General features: G+C 34.6%; 1 protein-coding gene across 4 annotated transcripts in view; it reads left to right on the top strand.

The window, feature by feature from the left end:
- Positions 1-24,103, top strand: part of TRAPPC8 (trafficking protein particle complex subunit 8) — a 90,503-nt gene that overhangs the window by 42,426 nt on the left and 23,974 nt on the right. For all 4 annotated transcript variants that reach the window (XM_028479879.2, XM_007130539.4, XM_007130538.4 and 1 more), the window contains 10 exons: positions 3,385-3,609; positions 4,836-4,944; positions 6,600-6,794; positions 7,917-8,047; positions 10,961-11,035; positions 11,577-11,703; positions 13,634-13,788; positions 19,971-20,413; positions 21,742-21,889; positions 23,301-23,397. In XM_028479879.2, coding sequence (XP_028335680.1) covers positions 3,385-3,609; positions 4,836-4,944; positions 6,600-6,794; positions 7,917-8,047; positions 10,961-11,035; positions 11,577-11,703; positions 13,634-13,788; positions 19,971-20,413; positions 21,742-21,889; positions 23,301-23,397 — 1,705 coding nt within the window. The remainder of the gene's footprint in view (positions 1-3,384; positions 3,610-4,835; positions 4,945-6,599; positions 6,795-7,916; positions 8,048-10,960; positions 11,036-11,576; positions 11,704-13,633; positions 13,789-19,970; positions 20,414-21,741; positions 21,890-23,300; positions 23,398-24,103) is intronic.

Here is a 24,103-nt window from a genome sequence, read left to right as displayed (position 1 = left end):
GGAGCTGAGCCTACACCCGTTAAACTAACATGTCTTGTCTCTTAAGGAATTTTTTAATCTAGTCAGGGAGTGTGAGGATTTTTTTGAATTTACTTAATAAGAATTTTTATGAACATACATTTTTCAAAGTCTGTGATAACCAGAACATGCCAGTGTTGTAAATTATATGTTATTTCAAAGATACAAAGAAATAAAGGTGTTCTAAAATTATTCTCAATTTCATGTAAGAATGCCATGATTTTTAAAAACCAACTTTTCAAGATTTGGGTTCCTCCCTCTATTTTTGGAAACTGGCAAGTTAGAAAATACGTGACCTTGCTTTATATTAAATACAAAACTGTAAAAATATTTATAAAATTAAAAGTCTTTATAATAACTTGATGTACTTTATGTATTAGAATTTCTCAGGCTCTGAAGTGGGGAAAAAAAATAAAAAAGCTCTGATTTTTCACAGCTCTTTTTCCATAGTAAGTATAAAATGCATCTGAAACATACTATTCCATTGTTTATCTATGCTTAAAAGTGTTAGTCAAAAATCTATAAAATGGGGCTTCCCTGGTGGCGCAGTGGTTGAGAATCCGCCTGCCGATGCAGGGGACACGGGTTCGTGCCCCGGTCCGGGAAGATCCCACATGCTGCAGAGCAGCTGGGCCCGTGGGCCATGGCCACTGAGCCTGTGCGTCCGGAGCCTGTGCTCCGCAATGGGAGAGGCCACAGCAGTGAGAGGCCCGCATACCGCCAAAAAAAAAAAAAAAAAAAATCTACAAAATGTGTTAAGCATGTGGTTTCCTTTCCTTAGAAGAATAATTATGTGCTCCATTAGGAATGATTATGTCTCTTACTAAAAATAAGTTATCCTTTTTCCACTTCTTTGTCCACTTTTGTGAATGGTTTCATTTGTGGTTATGATGTCATTGGATCTTATATTTACCTTCTAAAAGTACAGGGCATATTGCTTCTAGGAAATGCATAGCAAGTTAAAAATGGCTACATTGTGGTAGGTTGGCATACATTTGCTATCTGGCCTAATAATCATCTTTATCTGTAGTTATCTCATGGAGTTAATGATTCCAAGGTAGGTTGCTGTTTTGTGACCACTCTGTATACCTTGAACCCAGGGAATCGCTTTCTCAAGCAGTAGAAACTTGAAAATATAACTGGTAATGAAGACCTATTGGAAAAGCAAATGTATGTCCCATTGAAGTGTGTCAAGAACAGTATCTTCCTTGGAAGATAGGGCACGTAATTCTGACTGAGGCCAGGTTGTTTTTGAGAAGCACCAACTTTTTATAACATTTCCATTAAAAACAGATGTGTGTATTGGGAGGGATGAGTGAGGAGCATAGAGGAGATTATATATAGTAATGTCATTTCTCAGTCCTCTCTGATTGTGAGTTCATGTTGAATTACTTGTCCCCAGAAATTTTTTATAATTCAATTTTTTCATTAAGAATATGAACATGTATAAGGTATTTAAAGTTAGAGAACTGACATTATAAGAGACTTTTACAGTTAAAAAAAAAATTAAGAAAGTGCCGGAGAAGGTGTTTGTGCCCAGAATACCTTGGACAGTCTTTCTATTTTTTACTTCAAAAGGCAGACTTTAAATCCTTGTTACCTCTTTTTTTTTTTTTTTTTTTTTTAATTAATTAATTATTTATTTATTTTTAGCTGTGTTGGGTCTTCGTTTCTGTGCGAGGGCTTTCCTCTAGTTGCTACGAGTGGGGGCCACTCTTCATTGCGGTGCGTGGGCCTCTCACTATAGCGGCCTCTCTTGTTGCGGAGCACAGGCTCCAGACGCGCAGGCCAGTAGTTGTGGCTCACGGGCTCAGTTGCTCCACGGCATGTGGGATCTTCCCAGACCAGGGCTTGAACCCGTGTCCCCTGCATTGGCAGGCAGACTCTCAACCACTGCGCCACCAGGGAAGCCCCCCCTTGTTACCTCTTAAATCTCTTTAGATGCTTTTTCAAGAGATCCTGAAAAATGCACTTGAAAGTGACACTTTTAGACACATTTGTTTCTCCGTATCTCTCAGTTTTTAAGATTCAGTAGCTGTGTTCCTTTACTAAATGCAGTACGGAGGTTGGGTTTTTTGTTTTGTAAATAAACATCACTTAAAAATTATTTTGAAATAATTTCAAACTTATAAAAAAGTTACAAGCACAGTTTAGAAGCTTTTGCTTACCTGAGCCATTTGAGAGTTGTGTACCTGGTGCCCCAGTACCCCCCAGTACTTTAGGACATATTTCCTGTTTCTTAGAAACAAAATTTTTTCTCCTGTATTACCATAAAACAACAATGAAAATCAAGAACTTAGTACTAATAGAGTACTACTATCTAATCCTTAGACGCCATTCAGGTTTTGATAGTTGTCCCCTAAATGTCCTTTATAGTGAAGGATCCTGTTCAGAAGGATACTTTGACTTTTATGATATTGACACTTTTGACGATTATAGGCCAATTATTTTGTAGAATGTCCCTCAGTTTAGTCTTATCTGATGTTTCCTCATCCTGAGATTCAAATGGGGTATCTTTGTAAGAATATCACAAAAGAGAGACTGTTCTTATTGCATGCTATCAAGTGGCAGATGATTTTGATTTGCTTTGCTTTCTTTATCTCTTTTCAAGAAAACATTTCCTTAAAAAATGAACAATTCTGGTTAAACATGGTACAGAATTTGTAAATCTGCCCTGGAGAGGGGAGTGGTTACAAGAATTTAGTCTGAAGCAAAAGGTTAGGTGGAGAGAAAGCTTTTTCTTGGTACCAAATCCCATTTTTAGAATGGAGGTTGTCTGAGTTCAGAGGGTGGCAGTGATATGTAATTAAAACCAAATATCTGCTCATGGGTGTGGCAGGATGCAGCGGTGGGCAGAAGAAAAGGATGCCAAACTCTATCACTACCAAACAGGACCAATAAATATATGTACATACTTATACCATATCCTCATATATGCAGTATTAGCATGCACATTACTGTTCAGCCCAGTGCAGTGGTACAGAGAGCTGACCATAACAAAATTTAGACTTTACAGGATAGCTCTCAGCTACAAGCTAATGACAAGTCTCTAACTGATCCATGACTCCATGCTACTGCTCTGGAAACTCCCAGGTGGTTTTTCATGAAGTCATTATTAGCCCTGACTTCTTAGACTTCTTGCCCTTGACAGAGCCGCTACTTGTTTGCTTCAGGACCTCTTGGTTTTTAGCAGTAATTGCAAAGGGGTTTTCATAAATGTTAGTTTCATTTTCCTCATCATCCCAATGTCTGTTAGAGGAAGAACTAATTACCAGTTACTTTATTTCGTGTGTGTGTGTGAGTGTATTTTTTCCAGTCCAAGAGAAATTTGGATTGTAATACTTTGTTTTGTGTATTTTCTTACAGAAGAAACATGCTTTACGCTGCTATTGTCAGGCCATGCAAGTTTACAAAGGAAAAGGCTGGTCTCTTGCAGAGGATCACATTAACTTCACCATTGGACGTCAGTCCTATACTCTTAGGCAACTGGACAATGCTGTTTCTGCTTTTAGGCATATTTTAATCAATGAAAGTAAACAATCTGCTGCTCAACAAGGGGCCTTCCTCAGAGAATATCTTTATGTTTACAAGGTGAACACTTATTTTCAGGAGTGGATATTAAATTTATATTTGTCATTATTTTCAGCAAAAAGCACATTCAGTACTAGCTAGTAGGAGTCTTATAAGTGGTTTTATTAGAATATATGCAATTATCTGTCTTAATATGGCAGACTAGGCTTTTTGGTCATAGATCTGAGTTGCATTGCCCTTCCACAGTTCTCATAAAAGAGAATTTTAATATTCCAGTAAACATTTGTATCTATATTTGGAATCTTAAGAAAAAATGCCATGAGCTTTCTGGACTGTTTCTTCATTACATATTTTTGAATTATAACTGGTTTTACAGTATATTGGGTTATCTCCCCATTTAGAAAGTACATTCCTCTCGTTTTCCTATGAAAGATAAGGAGATACGGATCTGTGGGAGGTAGATAGATTAATTTGATGTAATGCAGAAAAATTAATAGGGAGAAAAAAATATTTCATTGAGACAGGAGGATAGTAACTTTAAAGCATTGTTTTGTGGAAAAATGGAAAGTTGTAATTTTTTCCTCAGGGTCAATGAATAGTAAATATTTTATCCTGCAAAATACAATTACCCTTTTATACTTTATTAATTTGAAATCATATGGGTAAGAATTTTGGCAGATAGGATGCTATAATGAGTCCAGGTAGAAAACATACAAAAATAAAAATGTGGTACATATATACAATGGAATATTACTCAGCCATAAAAAGGAATGAAATTAGGTGATTTGTAGAGATATGGATGGATCTAGAAACTGTCATACAGAGTGAAGTTAAGTCAGAAAGAGAGAAACAAATACTGTATATTAATGCATATATGTGGAACCTAGAAAAATGGTACAGATGAACCAGTCTGCAGGGCAGAAATAGAGACACAGATGTAGAGAACAAATGTATGGACACCAAGTGGGGAAAGCTGCAGGGTGGGGGAGGGGTGGTGGTGTGATTTAAAAAATAATAATAATAATAATAATATTTGGAGGTATAACATCCAGAGAGAACTAACTAGTGGAGTAATCTTAGGGAGATTCTCTTGGACCACAATCAATGATATGTAAAGTTCTTCCCAGTTATAAAATTTTATGACTCTAAAATATTAAGTAAAACTAGTAATTAATATTCTTGTTTAACATGTTTTTAATATCTTGTGTAATAAAAAATGAGGAGGCACATTTTGAAGATAACGAAGTTTTCTCAAAAATTGTTCTTTTCTTTGGTATTTTTCCTAGAATGTAAGTCAGCTATCACCAGATGGTCCTTTACCGCAGCTTCCTTTACCATATATTAACAGTTCAGCAACACGGGTTTTCTTTGGCCACGACAGACGACCAGCAGATGGTTAGTAAAGTTTAATTTGGCTTTGTTACCTGTTGACTTTTTATTTTTTTTAAAGTTTTTTCATCTTTTTCCATTTAAAAAATAATGTGTAGTTGTTAAAGAATATTTGAAAATAAACAGCAATACCATATCATCTATTATCCTGCTACCTGAGCTACTACTTCGGGGTTTTCCTTCCAGCTTTAAAAACTAAAAACAGGGCTTCCCTGGTGGCGCAGTGGTTGAGAGTCTGCCTGCCGATGCAGGGGACACGGGTTCGTGCCCTGGTCTGGGAAGATCCTACCCACATGCCGTGGAGCGGCTGGGCCCGTGGGCCGTGGCCACTGGGCCTGCGCATCTGGAGCCTGTGCTCCGCGGAGGGAGAGGCCACAGCGGTGAGAGGCCCACGTACCACAAAAAAAAAACAAAACAAAAAACTAAAAACAATAACAACAAAATAGCCATACTTATAATGACTTCTTTAATATAATGTAAAGAATTCTCACGTTATTACATAATCTTGATAAACATTTTTAATGGCTGTAAAATATTCCATTCAGTGCATATAAAGTATTGTAACATTTGCTTGTTATATAGTTTCTATCTTTTTGCTTATATAAAATCTAAGTTGTAATAGACATTTTTGTGGATAAAACTTGTCTTAACATTTTATTATGGAAAATTTCAAATGTACACAGATGCAGTGAACAGTTGCCAATATTATGCTGTTCTTGTAAGACTTTTTTAAAACATAGGATTATATCCTTAGCATTGAGCCATAGAATGGCAGTCCTGGGCCAAAAGTATAAATATATCAAGGGTCTTTATGCATGTTAAAGTAAACTTTGTAATTTTAAGCCTTCTTAATTGGAGCTTAATATGTTTCTTTTTAAGAGCTAATTTAGTAATTTATTTAAAAATATTTATCAGGATGCTCTTAGCAGCATTGTTTTTAGTAACAAGAAAAGTAAAACAGCAGGGAATGAGTTGATAAATTTTGGTACATTCATATAATGGTTTCATGGATAATACAACATAAAGCTGAGTGAAAAAAGTTGCAGAATGATGGCTGAAATGTAATTCCATTTATTATAAATTTCAAAAATATAAACCAACTCTATGAATTGTTTATGTATACACTCATTTGGTAAGGTAAAAAAAAATAAAAAATATGAGTGTGAATGCTATACTTCAGCTTCAGAGTAGCTCTGGGAAGAAGTGGTACCAGTGGAGGAGATGAAGGAGAGTAACAGGATTGGGGAGGGTGACATAGAGGACATCAACTCTCTCTGTAACATTTATTTTATTTTTAAATAAAATTTGTGATCATATAACAAAGTTGACATTCGTTAAATTTTGATATACAAGTATTTGTTATATTATTCTCCATGCTTGTTCGTATGTTTGAAATATTTCATATAAAATTGTAGATGACTAGGAATATGTATTCTTTCAGAGTCAGAAGGAAAAAAGCATCAATATTATAAGTTAAGTTCCAATCAGGCTAGAATTAGTAAGAGGATATTTTTCTCTCAGATAATTGGAAATAGGCAAGAATGGTATATGTGTTTATTTGGATACCTTAGACCTTTATTTTAAATACATTTCATTTGAGGGCGGGTGTTAATATATATGTGTATTTAATAGTGACACTTTTTTTTTCTTTTTTTTTTAAGGTGAAAAGCAAGCAGCTACTCATGTAAGTCTTGATCAAGAATATGACTCTGAATCCTCTCAGCAGTGGCGAGAACTTGAGGAACATGTTGTGGCTGTGGTCAACAGAGGAGTACTTCCATCCAACTTCCACCCCACAGAGTACTGTTTGAACAGTTATTCAGATAACTCAAGATTTCCGCTCGCAGTTGTAGAAGGTGATATACTTGAATTTCTTTTTAAAAAATATTTATTTAATTAATTATTTATATTTATTTATTTTGGCTGTGCTGTGTCTTAGTTGTGGCACACAGGATCTTTAGTTGCAGCACGCGGGATCTTCTTAGTTGTAGCATGCGGACTTCTTAGGTGTGGCATGCATGCGGGATCTAGTTCCCCGACCAGGGATCCAACCTGGACCCCCTGCATTGGGAGCGTGGAGTCTTACCCACTGGACAACCAGGGAAGTCCCTTGAATTTCTATTCACGTTTTTTTTTTTGCCCCCCACATCTTTATTGGAGTATAAATGCTTTACAATGTTGTGTTAGTTTCTGCTGTACAACAACGCGAATCAGCTTTTGTTTGCTTTGTTTACAGTGTATTCAGGATAATATGGGGTTTTTTGTTTTTTTCTTTTAATTAAATTAATTAATTTATTTATTAATTTGGACTGCGTTGGGTCTTTGTTGCCACGCGTGGGCTTTCTCTAATTGTGGTGAGCAGGAGCTACTCTTCATTGCCGTGCGTGGGCTTCTCATTGCGGTGGTTTCTCTTGTTGTGGAGCACGGGCTCTAGGCACACGGGCTTCAGTAGCTGTGGCACATGGGCTCAGTAGTTGTGGGTCGCGGGCTCTAGAGCGCATGCTCAGTAGTTGTGGCGCATGGGCGTAGTTGCTCCGTGGCATGTGGGATCTTCCCAGACCAGGGCCCAAACCCATGTCACCTGCATTGGCAGGAGGATTCTTAACCACTGTGCCACCAGGGAAGCCCTCAAGATAACGTTCTGCATGCCAAATATGACTAGAAGTTGGGGATGCAGAAGTAAATTGAGTACTCATAATATAGTGAGCTGCATTTATAAAACCATGCAGTGGGGGCTTTAATACAGGAATATGCAATGTGCTTTTGGAATACAGAAGACAGAATGACCTTCTTTGGTACAGAGAAATTGGGGAAATCTTCTTGAGAAGGTAATTTAAACTGGATCCTGAATAAATGGACATTTACAAGGTGATCAGTAGAAATGCAGAGCTGTGAAAAGCAAGGTGTGTTCAGAGAATTGAAGCATAGGTGATGTATGGGGTTTATTCAAGTTATTAATTTAGGCCATTCTTTTATAGAGCCAATAACAGTGGAAGTGGCTTTTAGAAACCCTTTGAAAGTTCCACTTTTGTTGACTGATTTGTCATTGCTCTGGAAGTTTCAACCTAAAGATGTCGGTGGAAAGGAAAATGAAGAAGTTAAAGAACTAGTAAGTTGTTAAAAGGTATTTGTAATAAGCATGTTTCAGTAACAGTCTAACAGATGCTGTAATAGCATTTCAACTTCTGTTCAGTGAGCTGAAGTTACTCTCTTTTTATGCTTATTTTCTCTAGTTACAAAAAGTATGATATATGCTTATTGAAAATTGAGAGTACAGAAGAAGATAAGGATAGAAGTAAAACTGTTTTGTCTTCTCAGCATTTATTTCTTCCAGTTTTATTGAGATATAACTGACATATAGCATTGTATAAGTTTAAGGTGTACAGCATAATGATTTGACTTATAAACATACCTCAAGAAATGGTTATCATAGTAAGTTTACTAGCATCCATCATCTTATATAGATACAAAATTAAAGAAATAGAAGAAAATATTTTTCCTTGTGATGAGAATGCTTAGGATTTTCTCTTAACTTTCTTATATAACGTACAGCAGTGTTAGTTGTATTTATTATGCTGTACATTACGTTTCTGGTATCTTATCTTACAACTGGAATTTTGTATCTTTTGACTTTTTTCATCCAGTTCCCCCTCTCCCCACTCCCTGCCTCTGATAACCACAAATCAGATCTCTTTTTCTATGAGTTTGTTCATTTGTTTTTGAGGTATAATTGACCTACAACGCTGTGTTAGTTCCTGATACACAACATAGTGATTTGCTATTTCTGTACATTTTAAAATGATCACCATAATAAGTCTAGTTGTCATCTGTCACCGTACAAAGATGTTACAGAGTTATTGACCATATTCCCCACATTGTACACTTCTTGTGACTCATTTACTTTGCAACTGCAAGTTTGTACCTCTTAATCTCCCTCACCTATTTCCTCCCACACCAACCCCTGGCAATTACCTATTTGTTCTCTGTATCTGTGACTGTTTCTGTTTTGTTATGTTTGTTCATTTGTTTTGCTTCTTAGATTTCACTGTCTTCTCAGTATTTAGAAATAATTACTTTAACACTTATTGTATGCCTTTCTAATCATTTGCATTTGTATGTTTTTTCCTCATATGTGGGATTCTCATTATATATGTTGCTTTTTTCATTCTGTATTTATATGCATATTTTAGTATTAAATATATTAATATTTCATTTCTGTATAATATTCCGTAACACGAATGGTCTGTAAGCTATTCTACTCTCTCCATTGGTAGTAGTTTTGGAAGTTTTCATTTGTTTACTATTATAATAATTCATTGGTGATAATTTGGGTACATAGTTTTTTATCCTGATTACTTCTGTAGGAAAAGTTCCTAGCCATGAAGTTAGAATATTTTAGGGAATAAATATTTTAATACTCTTGGTTTCCCAAAAGGTCATACCAACAAGCTTTGCACCAGCAGTATATGGGGTTGGGTATCTCATCTTTGCAAGATTAAGTATTCTTATTTATTTTAAAAAATCTCGATTTTATAGGTTAAGAAAAATGCTGTCTTACTATTTTATTTTCCATTTCATTGATTTCTAGTGAAGCTGAAGTTCTTGTTTTTGTATTTCTTCTTTTGTGAATTGTCATAACTTTCATTTATATTTATCTTTTTTCTTATGTATGTCTGTAATAATTTCTTTATATATTTAAGATAGTTATTTTTGAGGCAGGAAATTTTGTTACCCAGCTGATTGTAACAGAAATAACTTGGGCAAGTACATTTTTTTACTTAGTTATTTATTAGTTTATTCACCAGTATCTATTATGTTACTTATACTTCTTTATACTATCTTGCTATATGCTTTAATAGTGTGGTAAAAATTATTTTTAAATTGGGAAATATCCCAATACTTTGGTGCTGATTTATCAAGGGAGAACTTGAAAGAAGATGTCTGTTATACTAACTTTAAACTATTTAAACTATTTCTCTTGAAGCGTTTTCATTTTTTAAAAGATTGTCTTATTAAGTCTTAAGTCTTGCTGCTTAAATTCATTAAAGACATTTTGTGATTATTTATACTTATTGTGAATAGTTTGAAAGATTGAGGTTTCCCAGGCTTTATTCTGACTTGAATTTTAGCAATCTCAGTAATTTTTCTAATTTTTTTTGGATGCCTGGAATACAAATTAGAAGAGTATAAATTGTTCACTCTTGGAAAAGTTTTTTTAAAAGATCTATTAGTTTTTGATGTATGTTAATCTGTTCAAGATATTAGGTTTTAAAGGAGGTTTATTAAAGTTAAGTGAAAATTGTCCTTGCGTATAATGAAGTTGCACTTTTTTCTGTAAATTTCAAACTCTTTGGGTTTCTTCATGAGCTTCTACTGGTGATGGACTAAGATGCTGAACTGGAATTTAGGGAAATGAAATTTTTATTTCTTGTGTCAATTAACTAATTTCATGGTAAAAGTTAAACAGAGTTTATGAGGATTAAGTTTACCCCCTGTGTGAGCCAACTTTAGCTCTGCTTTTGGAAGAGACAGGACTTTTTTGCTCTCCCGCACTGCCCTTATTGTCCACCAATCTTATGTATCCTACTTAAGCTGTTATTACTTTTTCCATGTGTAATTAGCCAATTTGGAAAAAGAGGCTGGTCGGAGTAAAAGAAGAAAAATTTGCTCTTACTGCAAGATTAAATTAAATGGCCATTTTGGCCATTTTTTTACGATGAGCAACTGAACTTGTATCTCTTGAGGTTTTATCTTCTTGGTGGCTGTGACTTTGAGTAGATCACTTATCTTCTGCAGTTAAATTGGACTGAATGAAATGAAAATAAAATAAATCAAGCGCCTACTACTGCATGACTTTACTGCTGGTTTGAAATCAAAGCACTTTGCATATTGCTTAGCACATGGTGAAAAGCTAATAAATGCTAACTATAACTATTATTATTGTTCTTAAATATTGATACATAGAAATGTTAATAATCTGATACTTCATTAGAATGTATATTTTACATAATTTACTTTTCAGGTAAAAGGTGAACCTGAAATGATTGGAACTGAAGTTGTTCCAGAATTCTTAATTAATAGTGAAGAATCTAAAGTGGTAATTGTTTCATTATTTTTCTGTCAAGTCTTTAAAAGTAAGATGAAGACAAATTTTAAAAATCCATTTATTCAGTTTGTTTTATATTCCAGTTTTCTTAAAAACTAAAATTTGGACTATTAGGAAACTGGAATTGCACGGGGGGGAAATTGATTGGGAAAGTAGGTTTGCAGTGGTCTTTAGTTTGTTAATTTCCTAAGAAGCCTGGTGAAAAAAGTTTTTGCTTTCTTCTTGGGATGAGTGTTGTAATTTCATATGATATTTGGTTGACCAGAATATTTTGGTTTTTATTAAAAGTATTGATGAGGATCCAGGCCTATAACTTTTGAATTTAGAAAATTTCTTTTGAAGAAAATGCTTTCTAGTAAGAGAAATCAATTGATAGTTAAGTTTAGGTCATGAGTTTATATTGATATTAAATTATTGATATTAAATCATATTGATATTAAATATAAATTCTGCAACATTACAGAATTTAGGTATTGCACTATTTAAGAGACTATGAAAAGAGATAATAAGAGTGACTTAAATATCTCCACAGGCAAGGCTAAAGCTCTTTCCCCATCACATAGGGGAGCTGCATATTCTGGGAGTTGTTTATAATCTTGGCACTATTCAGGGCTCCATGACAGTAGACGGCATTGGTGCTCTTCCTGGATGTCACACAGGTAAAGCTATAGAAACTAATAATTAAATCTCCGTAGAATAAAATGAAAAATGAGGTATTTTAAAAATAAGTTTAATGTACATTTAATAAGGCATTTAATCAAATGAAAGAATGAATAATTTGGATTATTTTTAGCTCTCCCATTGCTTCAAAAATAAACAACTTTATTCCCTTCTGACGTATTTTTGATAATTCTTTGGTTCTACCCTATGTATTTTTCTTTTTTGTTATTGATCCAAATTTAGTAAATTCTAACTAAATACATGCTAACCATTGGTTGAGATGTCTGCTGCCAGTACAAAAATTGTCTTAATATATTCTATTTTTTGAATATGAAAACTAAAGACCAGTGTTTTCATATCATTGGATGTGAAACACCTTAAATTCTGTCATCTGTTTTGTAAAAAGAGTCGGATTTAGAGTTAAGCTGATATTCTTGGTGCCCCAGATGATAAGTTTTACAAAGTTTTGAAGAGTGAAACTACCAGATATATGTTTAACATGGTTTTCCTTTTTTTTGCCCTTTAATTTCAGGGAACGCTTCAATATTACCTTGTAATTGTTATTTGAGTTTAAGTTGACAAGATGCTAGAGAGAGAGTTTACTATAAAATCCATCACTTCTATCAGTTAATTTTAGTAGCTAAGTCTTATTTTTTTAAACAAATTATGGTAATTGGCAGACTTGAATTTAGCATTTACAAAAGCTGATTATATTGGGAAATCTTTGGGAACACTTGGAAAATTTGTTTGTCCTTTTAACCTTCAGTTGGATATTTCTGTTTGCCTGCATATCTAGGATAATTCAATAAAACGTTTTTTTAAAAGTATACAGAAGTGGAATGAATCCATAAGAATTCAAAAATTATAAACAAAAAATTGATACTAAAGTTGAGTATGGTGTTTATGCATTTTAGTACTATATGTGTAATTGACACTAAAGTTGAGTATGGTGTTTATGCATTTTAGTACTATATGTGTAATTCTTGGTTGAAAAGCACCAGACAAGATTCTTTTACAGATAATCTTGCTAACTTTTGAATATTTTAAGTAAGTAAACTGAGTGTTAAAAACTTTTTGAAGCTTCTTTCCTTTCCCATTGTACCTACCTAGGATTTTAATCGAGTACCACAAAGTTACGGTTGTCAAATTATAGCTAATTGCTTCATTTAAGGTACCAAATATATGCATTAATAAATATGTTATTTTATGACAGTGGGAGGAGAACCTGAATTAACTATTAAATTGCATCTTATAGCAGAATTTTTATGAAGTTTTAGTGTAGTTCTATTAACTATGTAAAATGCTAATAGGGATCTGGGTCAGATGAGGTATGGGAAATGCTACATTGTATGTCTGGTCTGGGAGTAATATGGTGATCTTCAGCACATTAAAGGCTCTGAGTATTCCTGCAGGAAATACAGTTGTACACCCTGGCTTTTTTCACACCTACATGCAATGTGTGGAAGCTTTTGAGGAAAATCTCACATGATTATTAAGTGAGTTTAATTTTGAGAAAGCTACCTATACTATCTTTAATTTTCTTTGTGCAGTCTATTAAGAAGATGTAGTTATTTATAATCCAGAAATAATTCAAATTAGTATATATATTGAATATGAGTAGCTGTTCTATCAGATAGATCTCTTTGGTTAATAGCCATTATGGTTAAATATAGGTTTCAGAAACTTCCTATTTAGTAGTCCTTCTGCAAAGTAAGTAAATGCTAATAAAATGAGAAATTAAGCAGCATACAATAGGTGTTAAGCATGGAAATAAAATATGCTTAATTCTTTGATTAACCATGCTAATTAGTAATTGTCTAGAATATTTCTAGAAATAATCTGAAACATACAGTATTCATATATTCAAGCTAAATTGATGTCAGTTAACATACCAAATTATTTTAGGGCATTGATTGTTTTTTATTTCAGGAAAGCATTCCTTGAGTATGTCAGTCCGAGGGAGACAGGATTTAGAAATTCAAGGTCCTCGACTTAACAACACAAAAGAAGAGAAAACATCTATTAAATATGGTCCTGATCGACGTCTAGATCCCATAATCACTGAGGAAATGCCACTGTTGGAGGTATTTCACTTTCTAAAATTCATGCACTTAATAATTTATCTGTAAGGTGAGGGTGATATTTTGGGTAGATTAATTTTAGACTTTGGCATTATTGATAGATTGAAATGAACTTTTAAATTCTTGGGGACTTCCCTGGTGGTCCAGGGGTTGAGACTCTGCGCTTCCACTGTGGAGTTGTGGGGGGTGCGGGTTCGGTCCCTGGTCGGGGAGCTGGGATCCCGTGTGCTGTGTGGTGCGGCCAAGAACAAGCTGATGCTAAACAGATGTAATTCACAAAGATAAGGTAATCATGCAAATTAGCATTAAGTCACAGGCAGGTTGTAAGATATAATCCTCAAAATACTAATGGAAGTTGAGAAAAACCTGAAAGAACACTTTGGTTGTTATTAAAATCAATGGCTCTTTCTGGGTAGGATATAAAAATAACGAGTTATTTCTTGTAAAAAATTTAAGCAATATAGATAATTTTTATATGAATAAAACCAATATTCCCTTCACTTTCTTTGTATCCCACCCTGTCATACTTTCATGCCATCTTTTAGTTGCAAAAGATAGAAACTGATGCTGGGTAGCATAACCCGCCTCTCCGCACCAATATTATTTAGTTTGAAGGATTTTGGAATATCTCATGGAAACTAAAGTATCATAGAACAGTAGGTCTCAAGGAAGAATAAGGACTCAGCAGCTCCAGGGAATTCGTAAAGCCTTTAGAAAGCATTACTTTTGATATGACTTCAGTCTTACAACTTCTGGTCTTTGTGCCACTTCATTAAAAATTTCAAGTTTCTAGGAAAGAACTATGGCTTACCTTGAATCAGGTGTTTACCTGAGAGGCAGGCCAGTGGCACAGCCATGAAGTATAAGTGTGAACACTGGAAGGAGGGCCTTCCTCCTGCATCCTCAGGTTTCCCTAGTAGGGGAGTTAGAAGCTTAGTCATTCACCTTCAGAAAGTGCCAGTGATTCCAAACTGATGTTTCTCTTTTCAGACCTTTTGTTGTACACTTATATATATTTTTAATAATCATACTGCACATTTTATGCTGTGACTTGCTTTTTGTCTTTAACAACAAAACTTGGTCTTTGTTTTCAATCAGTAAAATTCTTTTTTAACAGCTAGATAAGGTGTTCCTTTATTCAGATACATTATAATGTATTTTAATCATTTATGTATTGATGGGTGTGGTTCTAGTTTTTCATCATTACTAACAGTTCTGCAGTAAACATTATTATTTACATATTTTGTTCATGTTCTAGTTTTGACTAGGCTTTTAGAAATGGAATTGTTGGGTCAATCATGCAATATACTATAAAATTACCTTCAGCAAGGCTGTAGGAATTGACACTTTTCCTTCAGAATGAGAGTGCCCATTGCTTCATGTCTGTGCCATAATGGATACTATCAGGTTTTTGTTTTTTTTTTTTTTTAACTTCTGCAAATCAAAATGGCATTTCTGGGGGCTTCCCTGGTGGCGCAGCAGTTAAGAATCCACCTGCCAATGCAGGGGACACGGGTTCGAGCCCTGGTCCGGGAAGATCCCACATGCTGCAGAGCAGCTAGGCCCCGGGGGCTACAACTACTGAGCCTGTGCTCTAGGGCCCGCAAGCCACAGCTACTGAGCCCCCGTGCCACAACTACTGAAGCCTGCGCACCTGGAGTCCGTGCTCCACAACAAGAGAAGCCACTGCAACAAGAAGCCCATCAACACAACTAGAGAAAGCCCACACACAGCAACGAAGACCCAACACAGCCAAAAATAAATAAATAAATTTTAAAAAAATGGCATTTCTTTGGTAACTGATAGGGTTAGTCAATCTTCATTTTTTTGGTCTGTATGATTTTTTCTTCTGTAAGTCCATATGATACCCTTTAGTTGGGTTACTTCCTTTTTCTCATTGGATGATTTTATGGGTAGTAATCCTATAGTGGTGGGGTAGGTAACATGCTCATGAAAACGGTGATGTGTGTGTGTTAAGGGAAAGGTATTGTTGACCTGCCTGTATGCCCAGATTTTACACTTGCTTAATTATGTTGCATTTAAAGAGTTGTGTAGGGCAAATAAAAGACTCATTAAAGACTGATGGCAGTGCCAGTTTCTCGTTGATAAATATTTGCACATACTTTAACTTTGATTTGGTGTCTTTCACCACTTAAAGATTTTTAACTTATATTAAATGATTCTTAACTGATAGTCCTTTACTTGGTTGCTTCTAAGTTTTATATTTACTTACAGAGGCTTCCCTAGTCAAAATTTTTATAGTTTTATTGTTTAGTGTCTTTGCTTTGAAATCCAAGGGAATATAGTCTCTGAATGTCGGGGTAGGGATCAAACTTTGTTTCTAGTCCCAATTACCATTAATTGAATATTGGCAACTTATTATGGCATCTTTCTAATATACTAATATCCTGGAAGTATATTATGCAGACGATACCTATTCTCCTTGACATTTCTTCTGTTTTTGTGTCAGTTCCATACTCTTGCTTTATCATCTTTTTTTAATTTGGCAAGCTGAGGCCTGCTCATAATTTTTTTCTTACTCTTGTGCCACTTTTGTCCAAGTTTGTCAAGTTCCCACAATAATACAATAATGAAAATTGGCATTTTTATTACAATTGCACTGCTATAGCTAGGAGTTTTGAGACTGAAGATGAAATGAGTTGAGATCCAAATGTTATTATAGGGCTATTCAATACCATTGTAGTTTAGAAGTCACTGACTAATAAACATTTTGCTTAGCATTGTATATGTAAGAATTTGCTAGAGCTTACTTGCAAAAGGGGAGATTCTGACCTCTCTGGTTAAAGTTTTGAGATAAATCAGTAGAGAATACCAAAATACTCAGTTTTTATAGATTCTCCTAGCTTATGTTTTTTATTATACCATATCAGTTAAATGTTTTTCAGTTATTAAGACTGTTAAATGTGCCAATGGTTTTTCAGTGCAATGCCTCTCAGGCACACATTGTTAAGGATAGAGCTTACCTTTTCAGCTTCTGTCTAAGCCCATCTCTAATTATTTGATCTTGGAAAGTTTCTTCACATAAAATGAGGGAAGTTGAACCAGCTGATGTTTGACTTTAAGTTCTATTTAACTCAACAGTCTTTAAATTTACATTCATCTTGTTTTCGATATTGCTGGTTCTGTACTTAACTTTGCCTCTTGCATACCATAGTGTTTTTGTTTTGTTTTGTTTTTTAAATTTTACTGTTACAGATGCAGTTCTCCCTGAAGAGGGTGTTTTAGAGCAGAGGAACTCTTGTTCTACATAATACAGCAACTGGTGTTTGGTTGATTAAACAAAAAAAGCTTGTAAAGTGAATAACTAAAAAAAACATAATAGATCCATACCCTAAACATTTTACCTTAATTGAAAACATACGAATATCCATTTATTTACTATTTTGGGGGTGTGGGTTTAGGTTAGAGGCCTTTTCTATGAGTTTTTTGTGTTGGTATGGGTTTCCTAATATTAGTTTCATTTCATCTTTCATGCATTCTTCCACATCCATAAGTTGACATTTTAAGTTTCCAGTTTTGGTTTCTTCAGAGTGAGAAGCTAAAGGAAATTGTCAAGTAATCTAAGTACAGTATATGTCTAGATTTTATCTACAGATAAAAGTTGTACTTTAAGGTATAAAAGAGGGTGGGTTTAGTAGAAAGCCAAAAGCTACTAATGTTCAGTTCCATAAACATCACTTAGTATTTTCTACTGAAATACTAGAGAATTTGGTTAATCCAACGGACATGGTGTGATGGAGGTCAGTTAAGAGACCTTATATTATACTTGGATGAACAGTAGTATACATTAATATTAGTAAAAAAAAAAATCATAGATTATTCCCATTCCTAATATCTTATGTCAGAAATATTTTATAGAGTTTGAAGTGTTTAAGGGAGTAGTGAAAGAAGTAATCAATCTACAACATCTGATGAAATAGTCTCTAACAGTATGTATTTATCAAAACAAGATTGAAGATGAAAATTAGGGAAACTCATTGAGAGAAGATAATTAAAGTGTCATGTGCTAACTCTAATGTGTATAGCATACTGAAAGCAAACAGTGAGCTATGAGCTGTATCTACTTAGAAATATTTGGTATTTAAGTTCTGTTGGAGAAAAAATGGTGTCATTCCAAAACTTTTTCTTCACTTATTAATTTTTAACATTTTCTAGGATAAATTTTAATATAGAATAGCAGAAAGAAGAGCAGGCCCCTTCAGGTTCTCACTGCATAGGCAGTAAGTTGTGTATATGTAGTTTATTCAGCCAGACTTGTCTATCACTTGTGTACAATCACTTGCTGTTACAGATAAAACCACAATGAATAACCTTATGCATATCAGTTTTATACATTATGTATATGCATATCACACATATATCTTTAGGATAAATTAGTAGAAGTCACATTCCTGGTTCTTGGTCTTATTTTCCATTAAAATTTGAAGCTGTCCAAAACACCACCTGTTTAAAAGGACTTTTAGGGACTTCCCTGGTGGTCCAGTGGTTAAGAATCCGCCTTCCAGTGCAGGGGACGCAGGTTCAATCCCTGGTTGGGGAACTAAGATCCCACACGCCATGGGGCAGCTAAGTCCGCACACCCCAACTACTGAGCCTGTGCGCCGCAGCCAAGAGCCCACATGCTGCAATGAAAAGATCCTGCGTGCCACAATTAAGACCCAATGTAGCTACCCCTGCCCAAAAATAAATAAAATAAAATAAATGACTTTCAGCAACAGTGCATTTGAAGTAAAGGCTAGATACACTGGTTCTCCTTAGAGTCAACATACTGTATTTAGTAAAACCTTTATTCTGAAGGTATATTACACAGTATCCTACAAGTGGTGTATCACTGGTCTTATTCCATCACCCTTCCCATTCTACCAATGCTGTAGCCTTATTGATGATATCTGGGTATCGGTGTGTGTTTTAGTGTGTCTTTATAGTACTCTATTTCACTTGTTACTCATGCAGTTGTTTTTGATATAACAACTCAAAATTGATATTCCCTCACAAATTTTAGCTTATTTGACTAAGCTTATTTGCTACTAGCTAATTAGTACATCATCAGTGCCTTCAGTATAATGCTATACTTGGTTTATTTTTTCCCATCTTCTTAATCTGTGTTTTGGATTTCTGCCTTAATCCCTTATTTTCTCATGTCCATTTTTAAAGCTTCTGATTTCCCCAAATTTTATCTTGATTCCTTAAGAATATGGCGATAATGAAGTCCTATTCAAACTTAGATTAAAAGACACAGATATTTCCATTGGACTTTCATAACTCCTTTGGGACAGCCAGCTGTAATTTTATTCCTCATACTGTTATCTTTATATTCTTCCTTTCTTAGATGCTGTCAGAGTACTTCTGACATTTATTCTTCTGGATCTTTTAAATGCAAATGACTTACTGGATGATTTTGTTAGCCTGTATTTCCATCTCTTATCTGAAATCCTGAGGCCAGGCATGTGTTGGATATCATTTTTTTTTTTTTTTAGAAATTGTGCATATACATGTGTGTTTTTATCTAAAGCATTATGTGACCCCTGTTGGGTTTGTGGCAGCACCTGGTAATCAAGCACATTAACGTGGCTTGAGTGAACCACATGAATATCACACTAAATGGAAAAGGCTATAAAGAGCCTCCATTTGTCAGATCAGTTTTTGCTTCCACGCAGGTTACTGAAAGCCTGAGGATGTTTGAAGATACCAGCTTTTTAAATTATACATATGGAATCATGCATCTATATGCTTTTCCCTTTTAAGACCTATTGTGCATCTTTTCATTTTAATGATGTATAAATAGATAGTTGAGCTACTTTTTAAGTTGACAGTGTTAAGGGTTTTTCAGCTGATAATTGTTCATGTAGCCTCCCTAAATTACTTATAGCTTCTCTTGTCCATAATCTACACAGTTGTGAAAGTTTTGCTGGTGGCCCTCTAGTTATTGACACTGTACCTTTAATTCATAACTCTGAAATCTGCTACTGAGTAACACTGGTCTCTGTCTCATCCTCTTTTTTAAAATGGAGTTCTTAATACCACATACCCAGGGAGATATCAAAGAGAATTAATAAAATACTTGGAAACCTGTAGTAAAGAAATACAGCATCTTAAAGTGTTATTAATTAGAGGTTCAGAATTTTTAACAGACAATATAATAATATTTTTTCCCTCCAATGCAGGTGTTCTTTATACATTTTCCTACAGGGCTTCTCTGTGGAGAAATCCGAAAAGCATATGTAGAATTTGTCAATGTCAGCAAGTGTCCTCTTACTGGATTGAAGGTTGTTTCTAAACGTCCAGAGTTCTTTACTTTTGGTGGTAACACAGCTGTTCTAACACCACTAAGTCCCTCAGCTTCTGAGAACTGTAGTGCTTACAAGACTGTTGTGACAGATTCTACCTCTGTGTGTACAGCACTCATATCATCAGCTTCTTCTGTAGACTTTGGCATTGGCATAGGAAGTCAGCCAGAGGTGATTCCTGTTCCCCTTCCTGACACTGTTCTTCTACCTGGAGCTTCAGTTCAGCTACCAATGTGGTTACGTGGGCCAGATGAAGAAGGTGTCCATGAAATTAACTTTTTGTTTTACTATGAAAGTGTTAAAAAGCAGCCTAAAATACGGTGAGTATTCTAAAACTTTTTAGGTTTAACCTCTGCGCCTAATATATTTAGATATATATACACCCATTCAAATAAACATTTTGATATTTGTTAACATATGTCATAGTTTACTAAGAAATTACTCCCTTCCAAATTATGCATGAAGTTTATATCTGAGGTTGTCCCCAATCTAACTGTAAGTTCTAAGCAGCCAAAAGTGGAAAAAATTAAGCTACATTAATCTTTTTCATGCTTCTTTCTATAAACTTCATGATTCTTTGATACAGCTAAGTACTGTGGCCAAAGTTATCACATAACTTGGTATCATGTATTAAAACAGGGTGTCATTTGTATATGAAGACAACTTGCCTACAGTCATCCTTTTTAAAGAAAATTATTCTGTTTTCCTTTTCCCTAGTGCCCTCCCCTGCCTCCCAAAATGTATGTATTTGCAGAGCACATGATTTAGGTGGTGTTATGGGCATCGCTGAAGAAATCAAACCTAACTGACTTACACAAGGATCTGTAGCCTGTAGCGCAGTAGAGTATTTTATGATAATGCTGTTGTCATTCTTACAAAATTAACCGGGAATAATTGTGCTACATTTAAAAATTCAATAAAATATCTTGTAAGGCTTACTATGAGAACAAAAAGATATAATATTTGTAAGGACAGGTACATTTTAGGTCCTTGGTAAATGTTAATTCCCCTTAAGAAGATGATAGAGAGTTCTCTGGCCAAAGCAATCCATTAAAGCTTTGTAGAATGTAGTAGTGGTAAAATGAGCTTCCAAAGAAAGTAAAGATTTCAGAATTTGGATCAAAGGGGATAAGCAAGAGAGTAGTGGGTATTCCAGGAAGTAACTGTATATATGAATGAAAATTTCCCAAGTTGGGAAATATGAACTGCATATAGTTAGTTTGGCTACAGTATAAAATGTATAAAGGGGGAATAAAGGTTGAATTGTAAAGCTCTATTCTGGAGAGCCTTAAGTGCCAGGTGAAAGTTTGGCATTTACTTGGTAGGCATTCAGTCATTAACTTTGGAACTGCTCTCAGAAGAGGTGTAATCAAGACATGACTATATGATGATTATTTTCATGTACTATACTGTGGCTGAGTTTGATGAGCAGGGGAAAAGGGAGACTAATAGTTTTCTTCCAAACTGAGAATAAATTGAAGTAATGTTAGGCTAACTAGATAATTTTACCTTATTGTATCTGTCTTGGTTTCTTTAGAGTATAAATTGTCCTGAAGGTGAATAGGTTTTAAAAAGCTTTATTTGGAATTAGAGAATCATAACACTGGGAGAGGGTCTTAGATTAAATGTGTAATTTTTACTTCTTTAGTCACAGAATATTAAGACACACGGCAGTCATTTGTACCAGTCGATCTTTGAATGTGCGAGCCACTGTCTGCAGAAGTAATTCTCTTGAAGATGAGGAGGGCAGAGGAGGCAATATGCTAGTCTTTGTGGATGTGGAAAATACCAATACCGTAAGCTGGTTTAAAACTAAATTTTGTCTTTAATTATATTTTAAGTGTTTCCTTTTTTTTGTAATGATTTTTTTTCCTTCACAAAACAGCATAAGCTAGGAATTTAGGAATGTTCATATAGAATAGAATGTAAAAACATGTTAATTCTCAATTTGCTTTGTAATTTAATCCCTCAGTACTTCAAATAAAAGGATCTAGTGGTATTAATATGGTACATAATCATGTGGTATATGGCCATATACCAGTAATTCAACCCAAAAAAGGTCTCATAAAGTGTTTTCTAGTCTCACCATTGAGGATGTGGTTTGTTTTTTTTGTTTTTTTGTTTTTTTTTGTGGTATGCGGGCCTCTCACTGTTGTGGCCTCTCCCGTTGCGAAGCTCCGGACGCACAAGCTCAGTGGCCATGGCTCACAGGCCCAGCCGCTCCGCGGCATGTGGGATCTTCCCGGACCGGGCCACGAACCCGCGTCCCCCGCATCGGCAGGCAGACTCTCAACCACTGCGCCACCAGGGAAGCCCTGAGGATGTGTTTTGATGTGCTTAAATTTACAAAGTTCTGTTAGGATTTCACATTCAGTATTAACTTGATAACTCCTCACTTATACATTTTCAACAGTACCATTTCCTTTATATAAGGCATTTCAAATATTTTATCATTCTGTTTATGTACTCTAAATATCAAAATGAATATTCTTGAAGAAGGAAATGTGATCTTATTAAAGTAGAATCTTAACTTCATATTGATTCAGTTTAGATACCTATTTGAAATGTTACTTATTATTTCTGTAATGTCTTTTTTCTTTTAGCTTCACAAATTTGTATGGTCACTTCATTTTAGGACATTTAAGGTCAATGTGCTGATACTTCAGTGATCTTCCCAAAAAATCAATATTTGTAAGAGTAAGAACATTTGAATAATTTCAAATTAGCTCCTATTCAGGAGAATAAAAAATATATGCAATTTAAATAATTTTATGTACATTGACTGTATATTGGGATTCTGTTCTTTGTTGCTTTTTGCCTTAACAGGAATGTGAGAGAAAGATCAGAAGAAATAAAAGTGCTATGGTTTTGATTAAAAATTGGCAGCACATAATTTTTGATATATTAAATAACTCATTATAATAGATTCTAATAACTGAATACCTTTCAATATTTAAAAATTTGCCACTGGGAGTATATTATAATTAAATCTATTTCATGAAAAAGATGATGACTTATGTGTTTTAAGAATGTTTATAGAGGGATTTAAATAATTTACATTTCTGAAATGTATTGTTAATTTATTTCAAAATAAAAATTTCATCTTACGTTAATTGATACTGACTTTGGTAGCAGTGTCATTCTCATTAGAATATTCTACGTTAGTGCTCCTAAATCCTGAATGACTCTTTTATTTCTTTTTCATAGAGTGAAGCAGGTGTTAAGGAATTCCATATAGTACAAGTATCAAGTAGTAGCAAACACTGGAAGTTACAGAAATCTGTAAATCTCTCTGAAAACAAAGGTTTGTGCCTTTTTCCCTCTTCATAATAAATTCTGATATCTTCCTTGGTTGATTTTATTTTTTTCAGAACAGTACCAGAATATCATAAGATTATTGGTGCCTTTCTTTTTTTTTTTTTTTTGCTCATTTAAATATCTGTATATACTTTGCTATAATTATATCATATATCATATCAAAGTCCTTTTTTTAACATCTTTATTGGAGTATAATTGCTTTACAACAGTGTGTTAGTTTCTGCTGTATAACAAAGTGAATCAGCTATACGTATACATATATCTCCATATCTCCTCCCTCTTGCGTCTCCCTCCCACCCTCCCTATCCCACCCCTCTAGGTGGGCACAAAGCACCAAGCTGATCTCCCTGTGCTATGCTGCTGCTTCCCACTAGCTATCTGTTTTACATTTGATAGTGTATATATGTCCATGCCACTCTCACACTTCATCCCAACTTACCCTTCCTCCTCCCCGTGTCCTCAAGTCCATTCTCTGTGTCTGTGCCTTTAATCCTGTCCTGCCCCTAGGTTCTTCAGAACCATTTATTTTATTTTATTTTTTAGATTCCATATATATATATTAGCATATGGTATTTGTTTTTCTCTTTCTGATTTACTTCACTCTGTATGACAGTCTCTAGGTCCATCTACCTCACTACAAATAACTCAATTTCGTTTCTTTTTATGGCTGAGTAATATTCCATTGTATATAT

Source organism: Physeter macrocephalus, chromosome 19 (assembly GCF_002837175.3).
Source record: "Physeter macrocephalus isolate SW-GA chromosome 19, ASM283717v5, whole genome shotgun sequence".
Classification (NCBI taxonomy): Eukaryota; Metazoa; Chordata; class Mammalia; order Artiodactyla; family Physeteridae; genus Physeter; species Physeter macrocephalus.
This window is presented reverse-complemented; position numbering and strand designations above follow the sequence as displayed.